Source organism: Zonotrichia albicollis, chromosome 24, assembly GCF_047830755.1.
Source record: "Zonotrichia albicollis isolate bZonAlb1 chromosome 24, bZonAlb1.hap1, whole genome shotgun sequence".
NCBI lineage: Eukaryota > Metazoa > Chordata > Aves > Passeriformes > Passerellidae > Zonotrichia > Zonotrichia albicollis.
In genome coordinates this window covers 2,887,294-2,914,680 of record NC_133842.1, presented here as the reverse complement: position 1 = coordinate 2,914,680, position 27,387 = coordinate 2,887,294, and the positions used below count along the sequence as shown (strand labels likewise).

The 27,387-nt window shown below is 52.2% G+C and overlaps 1 protein-coding gene across 1 annotated transcript in view; it reads right to left on the bottom strand.

Annotated features, from left to right (window-relative positions):
- Positions 1–21,154, bottom strand: part of LOC141731636 (uncharacterized) — a 143,743-nt gene extending 122,589 nt beyond the window's left edge. Inside the window, exons 1-4 of the mRNA XM_074558050.1 lie at positions 21,097–21,154; positions 20,270–20,334; positions 19,896–20,156; positions 19,356–19,631 (exon numbers count right to left, since the gene is read on the bottom strand). Coding sequence (XP_074414151.1) covers positions 19,356–19,631; positions 19,896–20,156; positions 20,270–20,334; positions 21,097–21,154 — 660 coding nt within the window. The remainder of the gene's footprint in view (positions 1–19,355; positions 19,632–19,895; positions 20,157–20,269; positions 20,335–21,096) is intronic.
- Positions 21,155–27,387: the final 6,233 nt, after the last annotated feature.

The following is a 27,387-nucleotide window of genomic DNA, read 5'->3' as shown; positions in this document are numbered from 1 at the left end:
AACTCAGATGCTCTTCTCATCATATGTGTTTTTTTTTCCCTTATTGTGTATTCTCCATTAAATATTATATACAGCTAAAAAATATTATTCTTATCACTCTACCAGTGTATCTGACACAAAACTCCTCCTCTACATATGGATCCAGGTCACGTGTATAAGCAAACACAATAAACAATCCAGCAGGAATTATTTGTCTCTGCTCCCACCTGTCACATCTCCTCTGAAGCTGGAGGTGCTGCCCCAGCACTTGGGAGGGCTCAGGGGTCACACACAAGCTCAGCTCCCACACAGAGAACTTGTAGACCCTGGGCTGCTCTTCTTGGCTCCTGCACGCTCAGCCAGGCTGAGATGGACACTGATGGTTTCTGGGCCAGCCTCTCGGAGCCCAGCCCAGCTCCCTGCAAGCTCTGCCAGCTGCTCTGAGCTCTGGGCAGCACCAAGGGCCTCTCCCCAGCCCAGCCCAGCTGGCTCTGGCCCCACAGCTCTGCTCAGGCCAGGCTGCTCTGGGCACTGCCCCACGGCCTCAGCCCCTGGCAAGGGCACAGCAGCAGCTGCAGCTGCCACAGGACTCAGCCCCAGCCATGGGGGAAGGTGCCTGGCCAAGGCCAAAGGAGGCTCCCTGGCTGCCCTGCTCCCCTCTGGCTGAGGTGCTGAGAGCTCTGCAGCCCCTGCTGCCATCCCATCTGCCCAGGGCAGCACAAGAGCCCCGGCCTTGGGGCCCTCAAGAGCTGCTCCTGCTCCAGTCCCAGGACCCATGTCAGAGCTGGGGCAGCCACAAAGCTGTGCCTATTTCTGTTCATTGCTGCTGTGATGGGGACGGATCCTCAGCCACTTGGAGATTGCTGATGAATTTTCCTACTCCTGAGGCCTCTTCTATCTTGAGCTCTTAAGTTCAATAATTCAGTAAGAAAAGCTCATGAACATTTGTTCAAAATGCCTGAACAAGCAAAACCCCATGGAATAAGTAAAGTTTTCCATTCTTCTGTGGTTAATTAGGCACATTTCAGAAGTGTATTCAAAGTGAATATACTAAATTGAAAACAATGCAGAGTGAACTGTTTTGTCCTGAATTTTTTCTTTTTTATAGATGCCATGTTTTGACCTTGGCACAATGCCAGTGCCTTTATGAGAATACCCTCTCCCTGGTGTCTGCTGTGAGATGTGACCAGGAATAAGCAAAGCAGGCTCCTACTTAGAAATAAAGAAAACTTTATTAATTAAACTACAAGGAAAAAAAAAACCAAAAAAAACAAAAAAAACCCACAGAAAATGAAAACCTTACAAAAGCATTTTCCTCCTTCCCCCCACCAAATTTCCAAATTTCCCAATGCAATATATTCTCCCAAATCACTAACTCTCAGTCCGGCACCACACTTTATAATACTCAATCTTCAGTCCATGAAGAGGAGAGCAGTCTTTCTTGCACCATAGGCTTCCCCTGGAAACACCGTTGAAACCTCATGTGTTTCCATGTCACTCAGCACCGCCCGGAAAATCCTTTTGTCATGGTGACATCTTCCTTCCATGCTCAGTGCTCTCACTACTGTGCATGGACCAGAGCTGCTTCTAGGGTTGTCTTTCAAGGATACCTTGTCTGAGTCTAAAAAACACACAGTCTCTCTTTCGGGACATTTGTCCCCCCCAAATCTTTGCACCTCCTGGTTCTGAGGCACTGCCTCCTCCTAAATGCAGTCTCTGTGTCACAAGAAAAAAAAATGGTTCCGTCTATGGCCACACAAGAAAAGTCCAGCCAAAAGGCCACTCCAATCATCTCCTCCCCCACTCTAGAGTCTTCTCCACTTCCCTCTTGGCCCATCGCCTCTTATCTCATCTCTTATCTCTCTTCTCATTCAGCTGTAGGAGGATCAGCATTTGCAAGGTTTCTATCATGCAAGAAAAGGGTTAAAAATTTCAGTCTCTGCTTGTCTGAGAGCTCTGGAACTCCTACCGGGCACCTTCTCCCCACATCCCCACTCCTTCTCCTCCTCGGCCGGCTACTATCAAATTCAGACATCAGCTCTCCTTCTCTCTCTCTCTCTCCTGGGAGGGGGGGTGGCTGCTCAATGTCTCTTGGTGCTCCTCCACCCTTCCATCCTCAAGGGCCTCTTCACCCCCTCATCTCTGTCCAGGCCCAGGCCTACCGCAGGCTGCCCTTCCCCCACCCAGCAGCAGCAGCTGAACGGGAGAGGGAGATCCAACATCTTTTCCTCTGAAGTCCCAGGGGAGCAGCTCTGGTTTTTAACCCCTGTGTGTTTTTAGAGGCGTGTCCGAACTTCAGTGGCTACATCAGGTGCCAATATTAAAATCCGAACACCTATTGGTGGCCACAGCATATCCAAAAAAAAAAAAAAACCAAAAAACTCAAAAAACTTACTTCCTGTCACTGTCTCAAACCATGACAATAGATTGATATCAGAAATGCCCAATTGATATTGACCCCCAGCACCTTCTAATGCAGTCTGAATATATATGAAGATCAAGACCGTTCATGGCTGACGATCAATAATATTTTGTCCCCACTCCCTCTCCACCATTTCCCTATTCTAACCCCTGGCACTCCTATTTATCAGGAATGGTGTGGCCAGCAGGAGCAGGGCAGTGATTCTTCCCCTGTGCTCAGCACTGGTTAGGCAGCACCCAGAGTGCTGTGTCCAGTTCTGGGCCACCAATTTAGGAAGGATGTGGAGGGGCTGGAGCGTGTCCAGAGAAGGGCAACAAGGTTGGGGAGGGGTCTGGAGCACAAGTCCTGTGAGGAGTGGCTGAGGGAGCTGGAGTTGTTTATCCTGGAGAAGAGGAGGCTTCAGGGGAGACCTCATCACTCTCCACAACTCTCTGACAGGAGGGTGCAGCCAGGTGGGAGTTGCACTCTTTTCTCAGGGAACAGGGACAGTAGAAGAGGACACAGCCTTCAGCTGCACCAGGGGACATTTAAGCTGGACATTAGGAAATATTCTTACAAGGATGATTAGGCAATGGAATGGGCTGCCCAGGGAGGTGGGTGAGTCACCATCCCTGGAAGTGTTTAAGGAAAGACTGGATGTGGCCCTGAGTGCCATGGCCTGGGTGACAAGGTGGTGTTGGGTCCCAGTTTGGACTTGATGCTCTCCAAGGTCTTTTGCAGCCTGGTTGATTCTCTCATGATTGTGACACTGCAGGGCCCTGGGGAAGCAAGGGGCCATTGTGACACTGCGGGGCCTGGTGGCACTAAGAGGACCATGGTGACACTGTGTAGGACATGGCAGCACAGAGCCCAGAGGCCGTTGTGACACTGTGGGGCTGAATGGAAGCGAGGGGTCCATTGTGAAAGTCTGGGTCCTGGTGGAACCACAGAGACCACTGTGAAACTGCAGGGCCTTGTGGAACCAAGGGGCTGTTGTGCCACTGTGGAACCAAGGAGACCCTGGGGAGAGCTTGGGGACAATGGAATCAAGGGGCCATTGCTCCATTCCAAGGACTCTGGGAATCGAGGGAACAATTGTGACTCTGTGGTGACCCAGGGAAACATGGGTCCCTGGTGACACTGCAGGATCCTGTGTCACCAGGGCTCCATTGTGTCACTGCTGCACCAAGGAATTCCTTGTGGCACACTGAGGCCTCATGGAACCAAGCGGCCACTGTGACCCTGCAGGGCCTTGTGGAACCATGCAGAGCATTGTGACAGAGCAGGACCTGGTGTCATGATGGGGCCATTGTGACACTGCAGGGCCCCATGGAACCAAGGGGCCAGTGCTGCTCCTCAGGGACTCCTGGAATGAAGGAAACATGTTTGACACTGTGGTGGCCCTTGGGAGCAAGAGGCCATTGTGACACTGTGGAACTGTGGAGAGCATTGCTGCACTGCCAGACCTCACGGAACCAAGGATCCATTCTAACACTACATGGCCTTGGGGGACCAAGAATCCATTGTGACACTGTGGGGCCCAAGGATCCAAGGGACTTTGTGACATCAAGGGATCCCATGGAACCAAAGGAACGTTGTGACACTGGGAGGCCTCATGGAATCATGGAGACCATTGTGACACTCAGGGGCCTCATGGAACCGTGGTGACACGAATTTGTCTGGGAGTGTTGATCTGCTGGAGGGTAGGAGGGCTCTGCACAGAGACCTGGACAGGCTGGATCCAGGGCCCAAATCCAACAAGGTAAGGTTTAACAAGTCCAAGTGCTGGGTCCTGCACTTTGGCCACAATAACCCCTGCAGCACTACAGACTGGGGACAGAGTGGCTGGAGAGCAGCCAGGCAGAAAGGGATCTGCAGAGAGTGATGGACAGCAGGCTGGACATGAGCCAGCAGTGTGGCCAGGTGGGCAAGAAGGCCAATGGCTCCTGGCCTGGATCAGGAATGGTGTGGCCAGCAGGAGCAGGGCAGGGATTCTTCCCCTGTACTCAGCACTGCTTGGGAAGCACCTCAAGTGCTGTGTCCAGTTCTAACACCCCCTAATTAGGAAGGGCATGGAAGGGCTGGAGAGTTTCCAGCTGATGGCATTTGTGCTCCCTCAGGTTCATGTCCCCACAGCAACAGCGTGGTGATGCTCCCGCCTGCTCTGTGCAATGCAAACAGGGGCTGCTGAGCCAGTGCTGCTGTGTCTGTGCCTTTTTAATTACTTTTAATAAAATTTTCTTCATACGCTTTTAAAATTTTAAGCCTGCTTTACCTTTCTACTATTCATATCTCACAAAAAAAAGAATTACATAAATAATTAACTGACACTAAAACCCACCACACTCATCAATACATTACTGAAAAAATCCCAGGATTTGAAAAATCCTTAATTAACAAACTAAAATCACTACAATGCCATGAAAAATTTTTGCCTAAGTTTCTCTGATTTTCTTAAGTTCTTCTGAGCTCCTGAGAAACTGTTGTTGGTATTTCTCCAGGGAGTCCAACTCAGAGGACACAAACAATTGTAATTCCTTTTAAATGTCTCATTGAGAGAGTTTTTTAGTGGATGGGAGCAGGGCTTGTGTGTCCTGCTTGGCACAGCCCAGGCAGGGCTTTCCCAGCCACATTCCACACTCCATTTCCCAGCTGCAGCCGCTGGTGCCTCTGAGTTGTGCTGCCCCAGCCCCAGGGACGCTCTCCTTGTCTGCCCATTCCCCCACGGTCTCTGGGCAGGGATGGCCTCAGTGGGGGCTGCTGACATCCTCAGCACCTTGGAGGCTGCTGCTGAATTTTCCTGCTGCAGAGGCTTGTTCAGCCTTCAGCTCTCCAGTGCAGGAATTCAGTGTCCCAGGGCTGATTAACATTCAGGACACCTAAACTAGCCAAGCCTCTGGGAATAACTGGATTTTAATTTTCAAATCATTTGTGGTTAGGTAGATCTCAGTAGCGTATTCAAAGTAAATGCATGATATTTAAAATGACAGCAAGAAGATTTTTTTAGGTCCTATTTAGTTTTGTTTTCCTGGTTTTTTTATTGCTATGTGCAATCTCCAATTGACACTGAATCCAAGTATCTCCTCATGAATTTGAGTAGATATGAAAATCAAGACCCTTCATGGCTGACAATCAATGAGACTCTGTCCGTACTCCCACCCCACCATTCCCCCCACCCAAGCGCTGGCACTCAGAGCAGCCTTGTGCAAATCTGAGCTCCCTCCAGCCCAGGCTGCACCTGCAGCTTTCAGCTCTTTGGCTCCAACTCCCACCTGCTTTCCTTGGAGAAGGAGCTGCCTGAGACGCAGAGGGGTGTTCATTTATTGTCATCCAACAAACCCAAGGGGAGGCACAACTCCATCAAATGCAAAAGTCATTCTTCTCCCTGAGTCTGCTGTTCCCCTGATCCTCACAGCCTGTCTGATTTCCTTCATCCCTGCATTGCCAGGGACTTTGTGGGACAAGGTAGGTCTGCTCTAGGGATGGAGGGAGGTCCAAGTGCAGCCCCCAGAGTGGAAACCACAACTCATCAGGTTTCTGTCCTTTGAGGGATCAGGAACTGGTGAGGCTCAGAGACACAGAAAGGTTCATCTTCATGGCCAACATAAAAATTTTGACCGTGATAAAATTTAATAAACATCAAAACACTTCCCTCAGTTACTTGTGACATCTCAGCAATATCTGATGTGTCCATCATCCACAAGGGATAGCCATAAAGGAATGACTTTAGACAAAGACATAATAAGAGGTGATAGAATAGATAAAACTACAACTAAGATGCTGACTAAGGAGTTATTTAAACTTCTGAAAGAGTGGGCAACTCCCTTAAGGTCAAGCATGAAGCCAGTCAAGGGAGACTCTTTGGAATGGTCAGAAAACAGCTGCAGGAAGAAAACTGGGACAGAAGGGAAGGACATAGATCCAGCTGCTCTAAATGAAGACATGTCCTTAAACAAGGCCATTTAAACAGGAGAGCTGGAAACACCTAAAGGAAGAGGGTCATGACACATTAGACTGAATGTTGGTGACAAGAGTAGAGGGGAAGATCAGTATTCCTTCTCCTGCCATCAGCAGAAGAATCCAGGAAATCCAGGAAATTCCTTCTCTTGGCAGGAATACTTTGCCAATTCTAAGAAGTACTCAAAAGACCCAGATAATTAAGATTTGCTTGTAGACAAAAAAACAAACACGTATTAACACCTGTGCCGCTTTTCAGGCAGACATCAGTTGTGTGACTATGAACAGGCAGTGCCACTTGTGCCCTGAGGCGCCCAGCTGGGATTGGATCTCTCTGAAAGCACCTGAGGGAGAGCAGAGCACCTTGCAAGCTGCAGGTCCCTGACAGCCCCGCAGGGCTCCTGTCCCATCAACATCTGCTCTGCTTCAGTCTGAAACAGGGCCCAGCATGGTGCTGGGATTATCAGAGAGCTGAGGTGTGTGCTGGAATTCAAAGCCCTCCCCATCCCGCAGCAGCCCTGCATTTCCCTCCTGCAGCCTTGGTCTCCAGCACAGCCATGGAGGCTCTTTGGGCTCTGGACTGTTGCTACAGCCCCCAAGGGCAGTTGAGCTCGGCCTTTGGCACAGTCAGGCCTGGCCAGCGCAGGCCATGCTCAGCAATTGCTTGTGTTTGCCTGGCCTTGCTGTCAGCCCCGGCAGCGGCTGCGTGGCCCCTTTGTGGCCCTGTGCTGGCCCAGCCATGGTGGCCCAGCCCCTGTGCAGGCCCAGTCCAGGCCAGGAGCATTGCGGCTGGGAATGGCCCCTGTGCCGTGGTGCCCACAGCAGACTTGGGGCACTGTGCCACATGGCCTCCCTGCTGGGCAGCCTCTGCCAGCTCCTGCAGAGCCCCTGGCACCTGTAGGGCTGCACAGACATCCCTGCCCTGGGCTCTGCCGGCCTCTGGGCCAGTAGAGAGGCAGCCAGGGCTGGCCATGGCTGGGAACAGGCCCTGAGCTCCGCAGGAGGATGGAGCTGGGCCACAGCCAAACTCAGCCCAGGCCAAAGCTGGGCTCAGCAGCCAGGGCTGCCAAGGGCTGGGTACGGAGGCTGGCACTGGCAAATGTCCTGGGCCCCCTCCCTGCTCTGTCCATGCCACCAAGGGCACAGAGCAGCCTCCTCTCTGGGCCACTTGCCTGTTTGCAATGCCTTGCACAGGCGCTGGCCCTGCCTCACAAGGCCTGGCCTGAGTCCTGCCCCTGCATGCTCAGCCAGGCTGAGATAGACACTGATGGTTTCTGGGACAGGCTCTCTGAGCCCACCCCAGCTCCCTGCAAGCTTTGCCAGCTGCCCTGAGCTCTGGGCAGCACCAAGGGCCTCTCCCCAGCCCAGCCCAGCCGGCTCTGGCCCCACAGCTCTGCTCAGGCCAGGCTGCTCTGGGCACTGCCCCACGGCCTCAGCCCCTGGCAAGGGCACAGCAGCAGCTGCAGCTGCCACAGGACTCAGCCCCAGCCATGGGGGAAGGTGCTTGGCCAAGGCCAAAGAAGGCTCCCTGGCTGCCCTGCTCCTCTCTGCCTAAGGTGCTTAGAGCTCTGCAGCCCCTGCTGCCATCCCATCTGCCCAGGGCAGCACAAGAGCCCCGGGCTTGGGGCCCTCAAGCGCTGCTCCTGCTCCAGGCCCAGGGCCCATGCCAAAGCTGGGGCAGCCACAGAGCTGTGATCATTTCTGTTCATTGCTGCTCTGATGGGGATGGATCCTCAGCCACTTGGAGTTTGCTGATGAATTTTCCTCTTCCAGGGGCCTCTTCTTTCTTGAGCTCTTCAGTTCAGGAATTCAGTGAGAAAAGCAAAAAATATTTTTTCTAAACATCTGATCAAGACAAGCCACTGGGAATTATTTAAATTTTCAATTTTTCTGACGTTAATTTGACAGACTTAAAAAGTTAATTCAAAGTGAATATAGTGTATTGAAAACAATGCCAAGTGAACTGCTTTTTCCTGTTTTCTATTCCTCTTTATAGATTGATATCAGCAATGGCACTTGATATTAGCCCCCAACACCTTCTAATGCATTCTGAGCAGATGTGAAAACCAAGACCCTTCATGGCAGAAAATCAATAATACTTTGTCATCACCCTCTCCCCACCATTTCCCTCATAAAACCACTGGCACTCCTATGGATCAGGAATGGTGTGGCCAGCAGGAGCAGGGCAGTGATTCTTCCCCTGCACTCAGCACTGGTGAGGCCACACCTCGAGTGCTGTGTCCAGTTCTGGGCACTCCAATTTAGGAAGGCCATGGAGGGGCTGGAGCATGTCCAGAGAAGGGCAACAAGGCTGGTGAGGTGTCTGGAGCACAAGTCCTGTGAGGAGCGGCTGAGGGAGCTGGGGTGGTTTATCCTGGAGAAGAGGAGGATGAGGGGAGGCAAGGCGGTAGCAGGACACAGGTTGGACTTGATGATCTCCAAGGTCTTTTCCAACCTTGCTGATTCTGGGATTCTCTGAAAGAACCCTTGGAGCAGTTGCAGGATGAGCCCTGGGACTCCTCTTCAGAAGCTCCAGCAGCCCAGGTCCCTCAGCTTCTCCTGCCAGCCCCAAAGCCCATCCTGTCAGTCCTGCAGAGCCTCTGCAGCTCCTCCTCACTGCCCAGAACAGGGAGCCCCAGAGGCAGACACAGCAGCCCAGATGTGCCCCCCTGGCCTGGGGTGCCTCTGGCAAGGGAGCAGCACCAGGCACTGCAGGAGCCTGCAGACAATTCCTGCAGCACTTGCAGGATGATCCTGATCCCCAAGGGACGTTCCCATGGGGCCAAGTCAGGAACTGCAATGGGGAATGGGGCCAGAGAGGAAAGGGCAAACAGGGATGGGCTGTTTGCAGGGGAGGGAACAGGGCTGGGCAATGGGAAGAAATTAATAAAACGGAAATGGAAAGAAAGCAAAGGTGATGCCAAGGAAATACTGAAGGCAGTTTGGGGGTGGCTGCCAGACAGCCCTGGCTCTGAGCAACAGCATCTGCAGTGGCACAGGAAACTCCCAGCTGATGGGAACAAATTTCTGGCTGACTGCAGAGGCCAGGACAAAGCTGAGTGGTTTCCCTGGTGTCCCCAAGCCCTTGCTGTCCCAGGGGCTGATGGCATTTGTGCTCCCTCAGGTTCATGTCCCCACACCAACAGCATGGGGGTGCTCTCCCTGCTCTGTGCAATGCAAACAGGGGCTGCTGAGCCAGTGCTGCCGTGTCTGGGCCTGCAAGGATGGGGCACCTGTGTGAGCTGGGGGAGAGGCCAGGGCTGCAGAGGGGGGATGTTGTTGGAAGCTCCATGAGGACGCTCTGGGACGCTGCCCTGGGCTATCCAGTGCACTGGGGATGGATCAGCCCCTGCTCTGCTGCTCCTTCCCATCTGCCCCAGGGCCCTTGCAGAGCACCAGCCATGCTGTTGGCCCCCAGCCTGCCCACAGCCAGCCTGGGGCTGCTCACGGGGGTTTTCTGTGCTGAGCATTGGCCTGGGTGTGTTCTTGAGAGAGCCTGGGCAAGGAGCCTGGAGCCCCCAGGCCCTGGGCTGAGGCGTCAGCGCTGCCCCAGCAGTGGCCATGGCCTGTCCCTGCTGCAGCCCCGGCACTGCCACCCCAGGGCTGTGCCCGGCCCCGAGAGCACTCAGGCCCTGCAGCAACACCAGGGCCACCAGGGCAGTGGGGCAGGGCCACGGCAGCAGCACTGGCAACACCAAATGCTGCTGCTGCTGGGCACAGCTGCTGGGCCAGCACTGATCTGCCCCCAGCTCTGCACACGGACATTGCTGCTGCAGCTCCAGAGACGGCAACAAAAGGGCATCTCTGCAGAAAACATTGCTGGGAGATCCTTTAGTTCATTTAAAGGCAGTGACAGTGGAGCCCCTCATTGACACAGTCGCCGGCTATGGGAAAGCGGAGAGAAACAAAATGAGACATGGCAAAAGAATGGCTTTACTTTGTGGACAGTATGAAAAAATCAAAGTAAAGGAAAAAACTTTCAAAATGAAAGCAGGAAGAAGTATCAAAGATGCTTTTATTACATGTGATTTGCAGAAACTGGCCAGCAGTTTAATGTTCCTCAATGCATCCAGTCATGTGTCTCCACACTGCAGCCTTGAGCTCCTGGTTCCTCAGGCTGTAGATGAAGGGGTTCAGGGCTGGAGGCACCACCGAGTACAGAACTGACAGGGTCAGATCCAGGGATGGGGAGGAGATGGAGGGGGGCTTCAGGTAGGCAAACATGACAGTGCTGACGAACAAGGAGAGCACAGCCAGGTGAGGGAGGCAGGTGGAAAAGGCTTTATGCCGTCCCTGCTCAGAGGGGATCCTCAGCACTGCCCTGAAGATCTGCACATAGGAGAAAACAATGAACACAAAACAGCCAACTACCAAACAGGCACTAACTGCAGTGGGCCCAAGTTTCCTGAGGTGAGATTTTGAGCAGGAGAGCTTGAGGATCTGTGGGAGTTCACAGAAGAACTGGCCCAGGGCATTGCCATGGCACAGGGGAAGGGAAAATGTATTGGCTGTGTGCATGAGAGCATTGAGAAAGGCACTGGTCCAGGCAGCTGCTGCCATGTGGGCACAAGCTCTGCTGCCCAGGAGGGTCTCATAGTGCAGGGGTTTGCAGATGGACACGTAGCGGTCGTAGCACATGACAGAAGGGAATACTCTGTTGAGATGAAGAACAGAAAGAAAAAGAGCTCAGCAGCACATCCTTTGTAGGAGATGGTCCTGGTGTCCCAGAGGGAATTGTGCATGGCTTTGGGGACAGTGGTGCAGATGGAGCCCAGGTCGCTGAGGGCCAGGTTGAGCAGGAAGAAGAACATGGGTGTGTGCAGGTGGTGGCCGCAGGCTACGGCGCTGATGATGAGGCCGTTGCCCAGGAGAGCAGCCAGGGAGATGCCCAGCAAGAGGCAGAAGTGCAGGAGCTGCAGCTGCCGCGTGTCTGCCAGTGCCAGCAGGAGGAAGTGCCTGATGGAGCTGCTGTTGGACATTGGCTGTGGCTGGGCATGGGGATCTGTTCATGGAGAAAGGACAGTGACAAGTCAGGAGAGGCTGCTTTGAGCCAAGCCTGGGCTATTCCCTGCAGCCTGTCCCACTGGGACTCACCCAGCCTTGTTCCTGCTCTGGGAAAACCTTCATCCAGGTCCGTGCCTGAGCTCCAGTTGTTCTGGCTGAGTGTGCCAGGAGCAGCCAGGGGTGTGCATAGGGGCTCTCTTGGAGCCATCCCTGCCCCGCTGCTCTGGGTTTGTGGCCATGTGGCAGAGGGATAAGGCTGGATGTTCAGGATTTGTTAGGGGAATCATTCCTAATGGAGATAGGATTGGTAGCATCTGCACTCCCAAGACCAAATGATGGCAGGAGTTGGTTTTAGGAAGTGTTTTCCTATCCACACATCATTCCTGGCTCTCTGAGATCAGAAATCCCCAGCATTTCTGCTGCACTCAGAGTTTGCCACTGACAGATATGAGAGGCAAAGGATTCCCTGTGGCTCAGGGAAGGAGAGGGGCTGGATGGGCTTGTTCCCAGCTGCCCTGCTTTGCACCTTTGGCTGTAGTCAGAGCACAGTCACACTCCTGGGTCACCCTGGGATAAACCAGACCCTGCTCAGAGCAGAGGGACCCCTGAATTTCTCACCCTCTCTCAAGGTCTCTGGGCAAGGTCTCAGCACCCCCTTGTGCCAAGGACACTCACAGCTCCCTTCGCAAACACAGCAGCATTTCCTCAGCTGTGGCAGCTCTGCCCTTCCCTGTGGGACATTCAGGGAACTCCCAGAGGCTCTGGCACAGATTTGCACCCGGGAGGGCTCAGAGCTTGGAAGGGCACAGCAAGGAGATCCCTGGCTGTGCCCATGATGGGATCTCAGGGAGTGGACTCAGCTCATTCCCCTTTCCCATGGACTGCTTTTCCCACAGCCCCACAGGTGCCAGGGAAGCTTGGACACCCCATTCCCATGGACACCACTGCCTGGCAGGAATGCCAAGGGCAGAGCCAGACTCAGAAGCTGCAAATGCCAGAGCCTCCCTGAGAGCAGCAGATAACAGTGACAATATCAGGGCAGGGCAGAACCAAGAGAAGATGTTGTGGTGCTGTGCCTGAGAGGGCAGGGCAGAGACAGCCGGGCACTCAGGACAGTGTTCCCGTGCCCATCTGTGCCCAGCACCTCCCACACACCAACAGTGCCCTCATCCTGCCCCCAGCACTGCTCTCTTCAGCCCCCTCTCCTTCCCTGAGCATCTCCCTGGGCCTGGACATTCCCTCCTGAGAGGAGCCTTGTCCCTGCCAGCACTCACAGAGCCCATCCCAGCCTGTGTGCCCTGGCCAGGGCCCTACAGAAACCTGCCTGTGTGCAGGGCCCTGGCTGGGGCAGGCTCTGTGTGCAGCTGGGCAAGGGCAGCTCAGGAGAGCCCTGCGGAGGTGATGCTGCTGCTGTCTAGGGCTGAGGAGTGGCTGAGGGCCCTTTGGGAGGCTCCCAGCAGAGAGACTGGCCACCCAAAGTTGCAGTTCTGGAGTCTCTGTAAATGTTCAAACATTCCTTGGATGATCCTGTGTGTCCCTTTCGACTCAGAATGTTCTGTGATTCTGGGTTTACAATTACTGTTCTGCTTCTCTCATCCCCCTTTTGTCTATAATCAAGAGAGAAAAAAACCCCTTGCAAAAATGTTAGAACAGTAAAATAAAAAAAGAGACATTTATTGGAAGTGTCCAGGTGTCCCAGTGGGGAAGTAGCACATCCTGGCCCCTGATTTCAACAATTTATTAAGGTTGATTAATTAGGATATTTAACAAGAACATCCAATAGGAGATTCAGTTTCCCTAGTTACACACCCCTGGGTCAACCCATTGGAGTGGGTCCATGGGCTTCTTTGCCTTCACTTTTTGTTCTGATTGTTCACATTCTGGTCAATTAGAAAAATGTTTTTGTAGGTTCTCTTCCTGATAATAAAACTATTGGATAATAAGACTGATAAGACAGTATTTCAGAAATGTATTTAGACAGTGAGCTTATTGTTCTAAAATCCAAGAGAAAGGTTAGGAAATGTACAAGAGTTAATTAAGGATTATAATTACATAAGTACATAATAGTAGTTTAATACTGTTAATTAAGAATGTAGTAGTGTTAAGTAAGGATTGTAGATTTATGACTATATAATGATAATTAACAGAGCTTTGAGTATATAAAAATGCATAAAATGTATAAACCTTTTTGTCATCACCCCAACTTTCCCATGCTTTTCCAATAAGGAGATTGAAAACACTCTCAGGAAAGCTCCTGATCTTTCCAGCAATCCCATGCTTACCTTCTTTGGGAAGGGTCCTCCGGAGCTGTGCCCAGGCTGGTCTGGAGCTGGGAGCAGCCCTGCCCCACCCAGCCCCTCTCAGCAGCAGCCCCTGCCCTGCTCAGGGTGGCTCCTTCCCCCCACAGCTTCTCCCCAGCGCTGGGAGCAGCTCCCCGGGCCGGCTGAGAGCTGTCCCTGGCAGGCAGCAGAGTCCCTGCCCCAGCACAGCACCCTGGGCTGCAGGACCCTGCTCTGCAGGACAGCCCTTGGCACCCCTGGCTGCAGCCCCGGCTTCTCAGCCCTGCAGCAGAGCCTGGCAACAGGAGCTGCCTTGGGCTGTGCCTGGGCTGGGGCAGCAGGGAAAGCCAGCCCTGCCCTAGGGCCACAGCCCTGCCCTGGAGCAGCTCTGAGAGTCCTCCTGAAAGGTGCTAAAAGCTGTGGGATGTGCCAGCTGCAGGAGATCCCTGTAGGAACTGCAGCTTCTCTTCCCACAGCCAGGGAATGACTGCTTCAAACCTGGGCTGATTTCTGCTCTAGTGAGCCCCGAGTGAGCTCTGCTCTGTGCTCCCAGCCCAGGCTGAGTTTAACCCCTCTGTGCCTCTGTGCTGTGCCCAGGGTGGCTGCAGGCAGAGCCCCAGCCCTGCTGGGCTGTGCACAGGAGCTGCTCCTGGCCAGAGCTGTCTCTCTGCAGCGCTGCCCTTGCCAGGAGCTGCCTCTGTGCTGGGAGCCTCTCTGCAGGTTTTTCAAAGGACTTTGCGTTTGGCTTTTGCCTTGGAGTCTCTGAGTGGTTTGTCCAATCATGGCCTCCAATTATCTGCTGTAATTAGTCCCTGGAGAGGCTTTGTCAGTAACAACACTCAGTGGGGCTCATTAATACTTCAGGGTACTTCAGTTATTTTAAGGTACTTGGTGTTTTCCTTTTGATACAGACTTCATGAGAGGTTTGTGCAATCATGGCCCCAATTATCTGTGTTAATGAGTCCCTTGAGAGCTTTGTACTGACACTCCACTACTGAGTGGAGCTCATTAATGCCTGGAGATACTCAAGGATTTTAAGGTACTTTGTGGATTTAAGAATACTTTCATGTGCCTTTAAGGATTTCCCTTCCCACACTGAGTCTCTGAGAGGTTTTTGTGCCATCCTGGCCTCCAATTCTCTCCTCCAAGGAGTCCATGAGAATCCTGTGTTGGGTATCTTCCTCCTTTCTGTTTTACAACAAAGATGGAACTGAAAGAATTTTAAAAGGCTTTCTAAAAGCACCAAAAAAAAACATGGGACAATTAACAATACAACAACAACCACTAAGAGAATTAATATTCTTGTTTTAGCTAGTCATCATCCAACCCTTTAGTCTCTTGGATTGGAAGAGTTTATTGAACCAGTCTTTGTTTTCCACTTGAAGCTTCTTGAACCCTTCCTTCAGTACCTGAATGTTCTTGTGGATTGACTCGCTGTGGCTGGAGAGGTTCATGCCACACATGCCCTCAGAGTCTGCACAGCCTTGCCCATGTGCCCAGAGTAAAAACTCTATCGCTGTTGTGCAAGGTGGCCTGTCTGATGGTCTCTGTGTCTGAGAGCAAGCCACTCAATGTGAGGGAGGTAGCATTGGTTTGCTTACTTAACAGGAACCCAAAATGGTCTAATTGTCCTAAAGCTTAAGCTGCAGCCACTCAAGGTAGTCCAAACCGGGGGTGCTACCATCCGATAGCTGGATTAAAGCTTGCAAAGCCATCTCTTTGATATCATCCAATACTTCTCTGGAGATACCTACTACTTGATTATCTAGTGGGCTGTGTTGTCCCTCTCCAGCTAGATGGTTGATTGTCAATTCCACCCTTGCCTCATTATTAGCATAGTCTGCTATTAATTGATTTAGCAAACACTTCCATCCCCTTCCCACAGGGTGTATTCCGTAGGTGACAACAACATGGTCAAAATATATTTTAAATTATAGGGGGTTACGACATGTGGAGTAAACATGGCCCTCATTAGGCCATTAAAACAAGGTAAGTCCCTCCTATGGTCTTTTTCTGCCCTACATAGATCCTTGATTTCCCCATAAACCAATGGCTGATACGTGGGATTCTGCCCCCTTCTCTCATAACATACGGGGATAACAAGGAGTTTTGAGACTATTTACCACTCTCCTTGCTTAGCTGCTTCTTTCTGGATCATTTCCCAGGGATTTTCTGGGGTTGAGGGGTGATGTGGCTCTGGGGAATCCAAACTCTCTTCTGGGGAGGAAGAATAACTTGGAGCAGAATAATTTGTATTAAAATTAGTGTGACAGTTTGGCTTAGTATCTCTTGTGGAGAGCTTTAATGTGGAGAGCTTTATTAATAGTTGGTTAGCTGAGAAAGGCCATGCTGACATATTGCCACTGGTCAAGCTGAGAAATCAGCAGTCAGCAAGCTGAAAGGAGATGTCAGCAGCTTGCAATCAGTGGCCTTGCTGCAACATGGAGAAAGGGAGTAGAGATTAGTCCTGAATATCTCCTAAGAATATGTAGAAAGTATCAAAAGTAGGACCATAGGAATGTAAAAGTAGGTGTAACTGCTGATATGTAACTAACCAATCCTGAGCTCAACTTTTGCAATATGCATGAAGTTAATTACGAACTGTATTTAACCCGCTGTGCTGATCAATAAAATTGGGCCTGTGATGATCAACCTGATGTCCTGGTCTCCTTCCGTCGACAATCTCTGACCATAGGGGTTATATTGTTGCTGGAGGGTGATGTAAAGGGCACTGCCATTTTGTCAGGTGTTGGGGAGGAAGGGCTTTGATTTAGGATGGCAGACTTCTGGGACGGAGTTTTGGAGGCATGGCCCAGGGTGGAGGTGGAATGATTGAGAGTTGGGGTGTGACCTGCAGTTGTGAGGGTGGAGTCTGGAGGTTCGTTCAGGGCGGAAGAGAAGGTTGTGGTACCAGGAAGTGGAGGAACAAAGATGGAGGGAGGATGGTCAGTCTCACAAGCCACATTCAGGCTCCTTCCCTCTTAACTCTCCAGGTCATAATGCTCCAAGACTGCGTGGCCATTGCCATCTTGGACCATCATGGAAGGTCTGATAAAGGCAGACCTTTATCAAGGTTTGGGGGGAGGTCCCGAGTTAGGAGTGACCAACGGATTGAATTTTCAACACACTACTTGCTGGTGAGGGGTCTCAAGGATGGTGTAGGAACATGGGGAGCATGTGGGCTGCAATGGAGTCTGTTTTGATCAAAAGGTTGTACAGTTTAACTCCCATGGAGTCCCAAAATTCAGTGGTATGGATTTCGACAGCAGAGGTATCTGGAAAATTTTTAATGATCCACCTCATGATTGATATTTTTTCGTTCTTTGAAAATATTTCGTCATGATCAGTGAGAATTAACTTAAAGGATCCATATATGCTCCTTTCTACTGTGGACATCTGGCTGCCCATTTTTCTTTCTCTGTCTTATGGGGAAGAGCCACCGAAACACCCTAAATCAATGTTGTGACATGGGTGTGTATTGTAAAAACACAGCGGCAAAATGGGCAATAAATGTCTTGCATTTCCCCAAACCCACCTACGATCCTATAGAGGTGAAACCTTCATCGTCCCTGCAGATCCTGGGCAAGGTCCCTTGAAGCAACCCTGAATCCTCTTGGCCCGGCACAATGCAAAATCCCAGTGAGCACTGGCCTATCCATCAGCTAACCCCAGCTGATGTGACTGACACAGGGAGCCCTGAATATCATGGTCCCTGTTCAAATGTCACAATGAAGGTGGCTGCAACAAACCTCTCTGGCTCCCTGACTTCAGGGTCAGGGTGGCAAAAATGAAAAGGAGCGAGTTTGATGGAGTTGTTTAAAAGGAACTTTAACAACAGGGTGAAAAACAATAAACATGGAGAAGTTGAGAACACTATGAGGGGCAGGATCCAAAGACCTGAGACGAAAGGGAAGCAACAACATAGACACTTGGCTGTAGAAAACTAGAACAATAACCATTTAGGGGAAACAAGTAACCAATAAGGGAGTAGACACTTGGACAAGTTAGCACAGCAACACTAAAGGCTTATGGGGGAACATGTTAAGCAAATGATTTCTAGGGCTTGAAACTCCTGCCAAATTCTTTTGGGGTAAAATCTGGCTGACTCTTAAGTTACAGCTGGGCTAACTGGCCACATTGCTGCTTTGCACTGGCCCCTTGGGACCATGCAGCCCAACAGAGCCACAAAAATGTCCTGGATTCCACGAGGCTCCACAGTGTCACAATGGTCCCTTGGATCCATGGTACTCTGCAGTGCCACAGTGGACCCTTCATGTCCCAAGGCTCCCAAGTGTCACATTGGTCTCCATAAGAAAGAAAGCATGGAGCCCCCATGTTTCAGGAGCTGATGAACAGCAACCACCAGAGGCCAAGGCAAGCCTGACATGTCTGTCCTGGCAAGTTTGCTTGGAGCAACCCTTGGATATTCAAAATTATGAATGTGGAATCCTAATTTCAGAATTTTTTTGCCTGGAGAAGGATGATTTTTTCCATAAAAGAAAAGCACAGAGCCCTTTCCAGTGTTTGGAAAACAGGTGAGTTCTGCCACTCAGAAGTTAAAGACCAGCCAGATCTGTCCATCCTGGCAGCTTTAGTCTGGCAGCAATACTTGGATACAGAGAAATTTGGAGGTGGAATGCAAATTTTGGCCATGGATACCTGGAAAAGATGGACAGTTCTTTTCCATAAGAAGGAAAGTGCAGATCCCCAGTGTTTCAGGGGCAGATGGGAGCGGCCTTCCACATTCCAAGGTCAGCCAGATCTGTCAGGTGACCCCTGGGAGACCAAGGCAACCATACCTCTTTGGTTTTCCCTTGCTTCCACAGGGCCCTCCAGTGTCACAATGGCTCTGTGCTTCCATGAAGCCTTGCAGTGCCACAGTGGTTGTCTGCTTCCACGATGCCCTCAGGTGTCATATTGGCCCCGTGGTTAGACAAGTCCTTAAGGATCTTAATGGTCTCCATGGTTCCACAAGGCCTCACAGTGTCACAATGATCTATTTGTTCCATGAAGCCTTGCTGTGTCCAATGCCCAAATTGGGGGGTTGTGGAACCCCCCAATGGTTCCACAACTTCCCATAGTGTCACAATGGCCCCTTCCTTCCATGAGGCCCTGCAGGGTCACAGTGGCCCTTTGGTTCCATGGGGCCCCACAGCATCACAAGGGTCTCCATGATTCCATGGGGCCTTGCAATGCCACAATGGTCTCCAGGGATCCACGGTGCCTCACAGGATCATGACGGCCCTTTGGCTCCACAAGGCCCTGAAATGTAGCAATGGCCTCTTGGTTCCACAAAGCCCTGCTGCTTCACACTGGTCCCTTGGGACCATGCGGCCCAACAGAGCCACAAAGATATCCTTGATTCCATGAGGCCCCACAGTGTCACAGTGTCAAAATGGCCCCTTGCATCCATGGTACCCTGCAGTGTCCCAATGTTCTCCATGGTTCCAGAAGTTCCTACAGTGTAACAGGTTCCACAAGGGCCTGCAGTGTCACCATGGCCCATTGGTTCCACAATGCTCCCCAGTGTCACAATGGTCTCCATAGGAAGGAAACAAGTGAGCCCCAGTGGTGCAGGGGTATAGGTGGCATTTGAGTCACAGTAAAATATATGTATTGTACAGGTGGCCTTGCCCCGATAAGTCCCGGATGTTCTAACTGGGCTACTTACGAGGTGCCCATGGCTCTCCACATTAGCGCGGCGGCTCTGTGGGACCAGAGCTGTGCGTCAGTACCGTGTCCCGTGCAGCTGCAGCAAGCTCAGGAAACAGAGGGGCCCGAGGGTGCCGGTGCTCTTTGCCTGTCTGGCAGAGCCCGCTGGACAGGCTGTACAGGGCAAGAGGCCCTCCGGGCCAGCGAGCACCAAGCTCTTGAGGCAGTTTTGCCCCGTACCCATCACACGTTGGGGCACAGCGCAGGAGGCTCATCACCACGGGGGCAGGGTGTTCTTCAGTCAGGCTGACAATGGCCGTTTGCAGCCCGGTGTCCACAGATTCACAGGACGTGAGTCTCTGCAGCATGGCACTCACCACAAGGAACCTTGCACCTGGAGGAAGCGGCATAGGGAGGACTTGGAGTGCTGTCCAAGGGAGCAACTTGCGCAGCTTCCCCCAAGAAGTGCTTGCCTTCCCAGCCCACTGTGATGGGGCTGAGGGGGGCCAGCGGACATGGCTTGAGGGGCTGTGTGATCCTGGGAGGCCTTCAGCCCTGGCCCCAGGCTGCTGCAGAGAATAAAAACCCTTCTGGAAAAACTCCAGAGTAGGTCTAGGACTCACAGTGATTGTGGGCATGGCCTCAGTCTCTGGGATGCCCTGTGGGATGGTGTTGGTGGTGGCCATGCCCTCTGTCAGGGCCATGTCAGCCTCCTCCCAGCCCTCATCCGTTTCCCAGTCAGAGCTGGCGGCCAGGTTAGAGGACACTGTGCTGGCAGCAGCCTCTGCCCGCAGCTCGCTGGGCCTGGATTTGGGCTCGGCCGTGCCCTCGGGTGTGGAGCCGCCAGTCATTTTGCGCTGAAGGCGCAAGAACCTCTGCAGTGTCTGCAGCAGAAGGACGGGTGGGAAGAGAGGGACGTTCCATGGCCTTCTCCAAGTGCGGGGCCCGGCCGAGCAGTGCCAGCAGACCCAGCCCAGGTGGGGATGGCTTTGGGTACCTGCGCGGCTCGGTGGAAGCGGCCACGGGTGGGCTCCTGCTCTTGAGTCCAGTCCTTGTCTGCATCTGGCAAAGAGCGAGCGCAGCCAGAGCTGAGGGGCTGTGGGAGAGGCCAGAGAACACAGCCCAGCCCTGCGCTCCCCAGGCAGGAACAGCCCCCCGGGAGCCCAGGGGATGGAGCATGGCCATCGGGGGGGCAGCCACGGCCCCTGTCCCATCCCATCCATGGGTGTGTCCACAGGGATGGGATGGGATGGGATGGGATGGGATGGGATGGGATGGGATGGGATGGGATGGGATGGGGCCAGGACGGCTGCAGGCACAGGCCCTGCGGCCCAGGTCCATCACTCACCGTGCTGCAGTGGCTGCAACTGCTGTGGCTTTGCAGGCTGCTGCACTGGGGCAGCTGCAGGGCCTTTGCTTTTCTTCCCCCGAAGCCCCTTGAACAGGCTGAGCCTGCCTGCCATCCCGCTATCTGACCTCAAGGGCACCTTCGAGACAGATGCCTTGGCAAAGGCCCGAGTCAGCGAGTGCTGCAGTTGTGCCTTGCAGGCACCTTCAACAGAGGAGCCTCAGGAAGGCTACAGGACAGCAAGTCCTGCACTCTGTTCTCGAAGGGCTTCTGCCAGAAGGACAGGAGACTCCTGGTGAATGATGGAGCTCCCACAGGCTGGCCACGAGGGCAACAGCTGCAGGGATGGGAGATGCCTAGGAAAAGCTCTGAGTCACCGAATCCTGAGGTCTGGCCGTGAGGCCAGCTGCAGGAGGAACGCCTTGGAAAAGCTCTGGGTCAGCAACCAACGAGCCGGCTGTGTGGGGTCGCCTCACAGCACCGCTCTGTCACCTCCCGTCCCGCCATGTGCACCGAGCACTGTGGCATGGCCATGTCGCCACTAGCCCCTATGTCAGCGCATGTCACAAAGGACTGCTCAGACACGCTGTCCCTTTTGGTTTCATGGGGAACCTGCTGCACCGTGTCACAAAGGGTCACTGCTGCCACTTGCCCCGGGGCCACCCCCTCCCCACCCATGGTGCGCCCGGTTGGAAGGACTCTCCACAGTGCCCAGCCCACACAGCCCAGCTCGCTGGCGGCCCCGGAGCAGAGCAGCTTCCAGCAAGCAAGAGGCAAACGCATCTTGCCAAGAGTTAAAACACAGCAGATAGGGAAGATGGCATGAATGTGTGCATAAAGGCCTTTGAATTCCCAGCTCTCTGAGAGGCATTTGGCGCTCTTGGCTGGACAGAGATTATCCCCCTCTGTCCTGTGTTCAAAGGAGGGGAACACACTCTGCCGCTGGTGCTTGGCTTGGGCTCTGCAGGCCCAGGCAGATGCCAAAGCTGCTCTTCACAGCCTTCTCCCTTGCCACGCCCCTCTGCCAAGTGCAAGGGGCCTCAAGGACGGAAAGGAGCGCAGGCAGCCAAAGGGAGACAGCTGCACCTACCTCACTGGGGGCTCCTGGGGAAGCACTTTGCGTAGGAAGCAAGCCCCTCTCATCCAAAAGCATTTCCCCAGATGTGTCCATTTTCTGGGGAACACCAACACACACTTAAGAAACCCTGGCAAGGCTCAATTACTTCTGCACCTTGTAGCACACGCACTCCAGCTCGAGCTCATCTTCCTTCTCCTGAGCCTGTTTCCTCATGTCCCTTGTGGCATGCAGCCCCGGCCCCCCTAGAAACAAGAGCTGCCTGCTGCACGTTCAAGTGCCTGAACTCCTGCCCGCGCTCACGGCAGCAAAATCAGCCTGTTCCCAGCCAGGGAGCAGAGCCCTGTTCCCGCAGGAGGCTCTCGTGAGCCCCTTCCCCACTGTGCAAGCAGCACTTCTGCCTGCCTGCCTGCCCAGAATGCTCTTGGCACAGCGGAGCACAAGCTGGCCGGCTCTGGGCCCAGCACAGCCCAAACACAGGCGCAGGAAGACACAGCTGCGGCTGTTTTGCAGCCATGCCCCAGAGAGATGGGAAGGGGCCCCTGCCTCTGGTCTCACTTGGTTGGGTTTCTGACTGGTTCTGAGGCAGGGGCTGCGATTCCTAGCTTGTGGGGAGAGCAGAGTTGTCGGAACTGCACCCAGCGTACAGGCACTGCCTGACAGCGCTGCAGCCGCTGGGACGGTCATGCTCCCGAGTCTCAGCCCCTCCCTGCTGCTGCTGCTCCATTTGCTTTCAGGCACACCCAAAGCTCACTGCTAGGCCACGATGGTCTCTGGTTCTGCCCTCTTCCTGTCCCTGTGTAGGCATGTAGCATTGTTGCTGTAATATATGGTAGGGATAATTCATGCTATTAATGTATGGTATAAAATATTGTGAAATCCAAGCCACGTCTTTTGATTACCCTGGCCGGGAGCAGCTGTCTTATTCAGATTCAACTAGTTCCTGGACACATGTTAAGATAACCATTGACGCCTTAATCTAAGAATAGAAGCTTCCAGGGTGATGATCATTGGTTTCCCGAGATGTCAAGAGCCACCCAAAAGCAATTATCGCATTGCCGATCACATCTATCAAGATAGTCAGCAGCGCCACCCTGATATATCTGAATACACGGCTTCCCGGAGCCTATTGACACCAATGGCACACCTGGACAAGGCTTTTGTCCACCTCTGCACATGGAAAGCAACAGCGATGCATGTGAAGAGACACAAAGAAAATTTGGTCATCTTTGCCTCAGGCAGAATAAACTGTATAAAACCTCGCCGCGCGAAGCCGCGAGTGTGAAGTGGGGATACTCTGACGCTGGGGATGTCAGATCTGTGTTCACCCGGCGCTGATCTTGGGCTTCACGCTGTCTCTTTGGCTGTGGTAGTTTTGAAGACCAAACTTCGGTCTTGCAGACAAACTAATAAATCTTTGCTAAATTTTTGATAATTTTGGCTCACTATTTGATAATTTATAACACCAGTTGTCATTTGTGTGCACTAAGGATTCCGTTTCAGACTGAACTGGTGCAGTTGCTCCTTGGACACTGCTTGCATGAAGGTGCAGCGGTGCTGCAGCAACTGTTCCACACACAGGGAGGGCTCTGGAGCCTCCCCTGGGGCCACCAAGGAGCAGAGGAGGAAACGTGCCCAGGATCTTCGATGGGGGAGGGAGCGGGGCAGATGGAATCAAGATGCATGTGCTGTAAAATCTTATCTACCCCTTTCTACTGAAAATGCTTGCAGACTGGTGGGAATTGCTAGAGACAAGGCTTACAAACCAGGCCCCGATATGATTCACCCAGTGTCCCTGCTTAAATTCACGTATGCTTGTATTAAAAAGGAAGGAACTATTCTGACTCACTTGCCCCCTCCCCCACTCCTCTTTTTTTTTTTTTTTTTTTTGTAGCTCTTGGGGCAGTCTTGTGTGCCATTCCAACTCTTTGTTATCAAATATGTGAAGGCATGGTGCTGCTGTAGCAGCAGCCTGAGTTCAGTGGGAACATGTCCAAAGCACTGGTCCCACAGCAGTGGGCAGAGTGAGAGACTTGCCTATTCTGCCATGGCCATCCAGCCTGGGGAGAGCAGCTGCTGGGGCTTCCCCATTCTGCCAACAGCAGTCTGCCTCCAGCATGTGGCCTGTATGGCCATGGTTTTGCCAGAATGTGGAAAATGCATTGTCTGAATGTATTTTGATGGTGTCTGACATCACCTGACTGGAGCAGTTTGGTGGGCAGGACGCCCTGTGGGCAGGGCCATGGCAGGGATGGGTGGCTGGCACTGGCACTGGTAGTGTTATTTTTCCAGACAGGCTCCTGGTACAGCTGTGGAGGAGGGCACCAGCAGATGTATCAGCCCAGCGAGCAGCAGCACATGGAGGAGACCCTCATCTGCAAAGAGCCCCTCACCCCCTTTGCTCCCCCATGGCAGCGCAAGATGATTCCGCCGCAGGTGAAGGGCTGCTGCAGGCTGGGGACTCCTGCAGCCAGACCTTGTTGCAATCTCCTTGCTGCAGCTGTGCCTGGAGGATGTTGGCCTGCAGCAGCACTGCTGATGCCTGGGAATGCTGCTGGGCTTAGAGAGGCAGAGTGTGTACAAAAGCTGCATTCAAAGCCCTGATGGCGAGACCCCGGAGCCGCTGGCAAGGGCAGCAGCTCTTCTTCATTCCATGCAGGTGAGAGCCCAGCCTTGGAGCCTGTCCCTGGGGACGGGGAAACGCTCTGAGTGTAGGTTTGAATTCTCAGGGACCGTCAAAATGAGAATTGTTTTGAGGCAGGTGTTGCAATGTTGGGTTTGAGTGTGTCTGCAGGAAAGAAAGCGGGAATAAACCCCTTGAACAACAAAGGAGAACTCTGCATTGCCAATTTACACCCTACAGATACACTGATCATATTGGCCCACTGAATACTGGGGGCATCTAATGCAGAGTGCAAAGCTTCTTCAAATAGATAGGAGAGATGAGACTTGAAGAAATGATTCGGCAGATGCAGAAAAGGGGATCAGACCCATGGGTCCCATGGCTCAGGCTTGGTTCTGCCAAATCAAGCATGATTTGTTTTATCTGCTCTGTTGGAGAGTATTTCAGAATGACCTGCCTATTGTGATATTACTGTTAAGAAAATTTAGAATTTTCAGGAACTGCCAAAATCAAAAATGTTTTGAGGCAGATCATGTTTATGTTGGGTTTGGGTGTCTCTGCAATAAAGAAAGCAGGGAATAAACCCTTGGAACAATGAAGCAGAGCAAAAGTGGAATGTTTGGATTGTCAATTTGCTCCCTTCACCTATCAGCCAGCTGAATTAGGTGGTCATCTACTGGGGAATGCAAAGCTTCTTTTACTTCCACCCCTGGTGCCATTGTTTGTGTCCCAGTACTTGGTTTGATGTGAAGAGAATTAAACAAAATCCCACACAACAAGCTGCAACCCAGAACTCAGTGGGAACTGCAGAAATAAAGGCCTTGAAAAGCAACTTTGGAAAGGGTCTCCTTCCTAGACAGTGTGAAACTCTCAGGCCTGGCCTGATTGGGCTTAGGGCTGGCTGCCCTTGGGAAGGGAATGGAAGGGATGGAGTTGGGGTGGGGCTTTGCAGCCATGGAAACGAGAGAACCATAGTGAGCATGTCACAAAGGGGCAGCTCCACGCTGGGCTGGTGCAGGTTGTGCTGGACACGGCTCCAGCAGCAGCAGACGCGTCTGGCTCTGCCTCTCTGTGCAGAGCGCCGGTGATTGGAGTCACCCGGCCTTGTTCAAAGGCTGGGACCGAGCTCCCAGTGCTGACTGCTCTGGGAGCGTTCCGAAACTCAAACCCAGACACTTCTGCCAGCAGAAGCACGGGTTCAAACATGGATTTTACTGGAAAAGGAAAGACCCCTGAAGGAAAAGGTGAGGATAGAAGGGAGCTAAAAGGCCGGAGCCAAATAATCCCCCCAGATTTCAGAGAAAACTGCTCCATGGTGGTCAGTGCTGGCTCTGTGTCAGAGTAGGTGGCTGACAGCTACAGATGATCCTGCAAAGACACCCATAGCATCACAACATTCTGTCATTAGTTTAGTTAGTTTTCTCCATTTTGACAGTGGCCAAATCACTCATACGGTCAGCCAGGACAGGGACTGTGGCCACAGCTGGCCACAGATTGGACATGGTCATGAGATGCAAGTCCTCTTGCTTTCTTTGCCATCTTAGTGAGCATTGGGCCTCACTACAGATAAATTTCCCATTCTTCCTCTGTTTGCTGATTGGGTCCAACCCTGAGGGTGGGGTTACGGTGCTATAGAAGCACCAATAAGGCCTGCCTGCTTGCTGAGAGGTCGTTGTGGTTTTCAGAAATAACAGTCACAGCTGTGTGGGTTTTTCCTGTGGATTCACAGCCCAGTCTTAAGAAAGAATCTTTTTTCCCCTCTATCATTGGAGCCTTCTATCTTTCCCTTCAGACTTGCTAATTCGATACTGCTCAGAGGAATTAAATGCAGGCTAGTCCCATAAGAAATAAAACCAAATAAAATTTCTCAACAATTAAAAATTATTCCCCTTGTGTGCCACATCCATTAGATATGTTGATGATAAAGGTGGGAGTTCACCTAACTCACTTCTTCCCTTTAAGTGTGGCTCAGCCTCGCATAGAGGTGAGATTGGATGTGAGCTATTCTCTGCTGGGAGGAAGGGTCTTGTGGCAGCCCAGAGAGGCTGTGCACATTGCCAGGGAACAGCTGTGCCCTGCATGTGCCCCTGCAATGAGCTGTGCTGCTGCCAGTGCCCCTGGAGCTGTGGGGCTGCTGAGCTGTGGGGCAGGCAGAGGAGCAGGAGGGTGCATGTGCAGCTGAGCCGTTCCTGGGGAGCACAGGGCTCTGGGCTCCCTGCTGTCCCAGGGCAGCCCAGAGGCCAGGCTGTGCCTGTGCCAGCTCTGGGGAAGGGCTCAGGGTTGTGCCCCGGCCTGCCTCAGTGTCTGCCAGCAGGAGCATGTTTCCCTGTGCAGCTGTTTAGAAGTTTGCAGAAAATGTGTCCCATGAAATATGGAGCTTCAGATGCTTTAGGTTTGCATGGTGGCCTCTGTTAAACTTTGTGTCTCCATTCTGCAGATCTGACTGGTTACCGAGTCTTACCGAAAAGTTTTCTCTGGACACTTCCCATGTTCCCTCACCCACAAAGTCCTCACATCCCATCCAGAAGAGCTCTCTTTCCTCCAAGATCAGGAAGAAGCTGCCGCCTGTATGGAGAGTGTTTGAAGAATAGGATTGATGCATTAGGCTTGACAGTTACAGATGTACATATGTTCTGATCTTTAGATGTAGTTTTGAATTAATGTGTTTTGATTGTATCTTTAAAATTTGATGTCATACTTTTAATTGTATATATTTTATTTTGATGATGAAAAAAGTAAAAAATAAATAACATTTAAATAAATCAAGAGGAGAATGTGAGACCAGGACCTGCTAGCCTAGAAATTATGGGACGCAGCTCAGTCAATGTGCCAGTGTCTCACCACATCCTTTCCTCATTGGGCCTCTCTTCTTCCTCTTTGGCCATGTTTTCTTTGTGTCATTTGTGCTGCTGTTTTCAACTTGTCATTGTAACAGGGCCACACATTGACATGTTTGGTGGACAATGGATCCAAAAGGTCCTGTATAGTAGTCAAAGGTTTTCTACCTAAGTGTGTTCTGTGCTCACCAAAAGCCTGAGCAAAGAAACCAAGAGAAGTGTGCCCTAATCC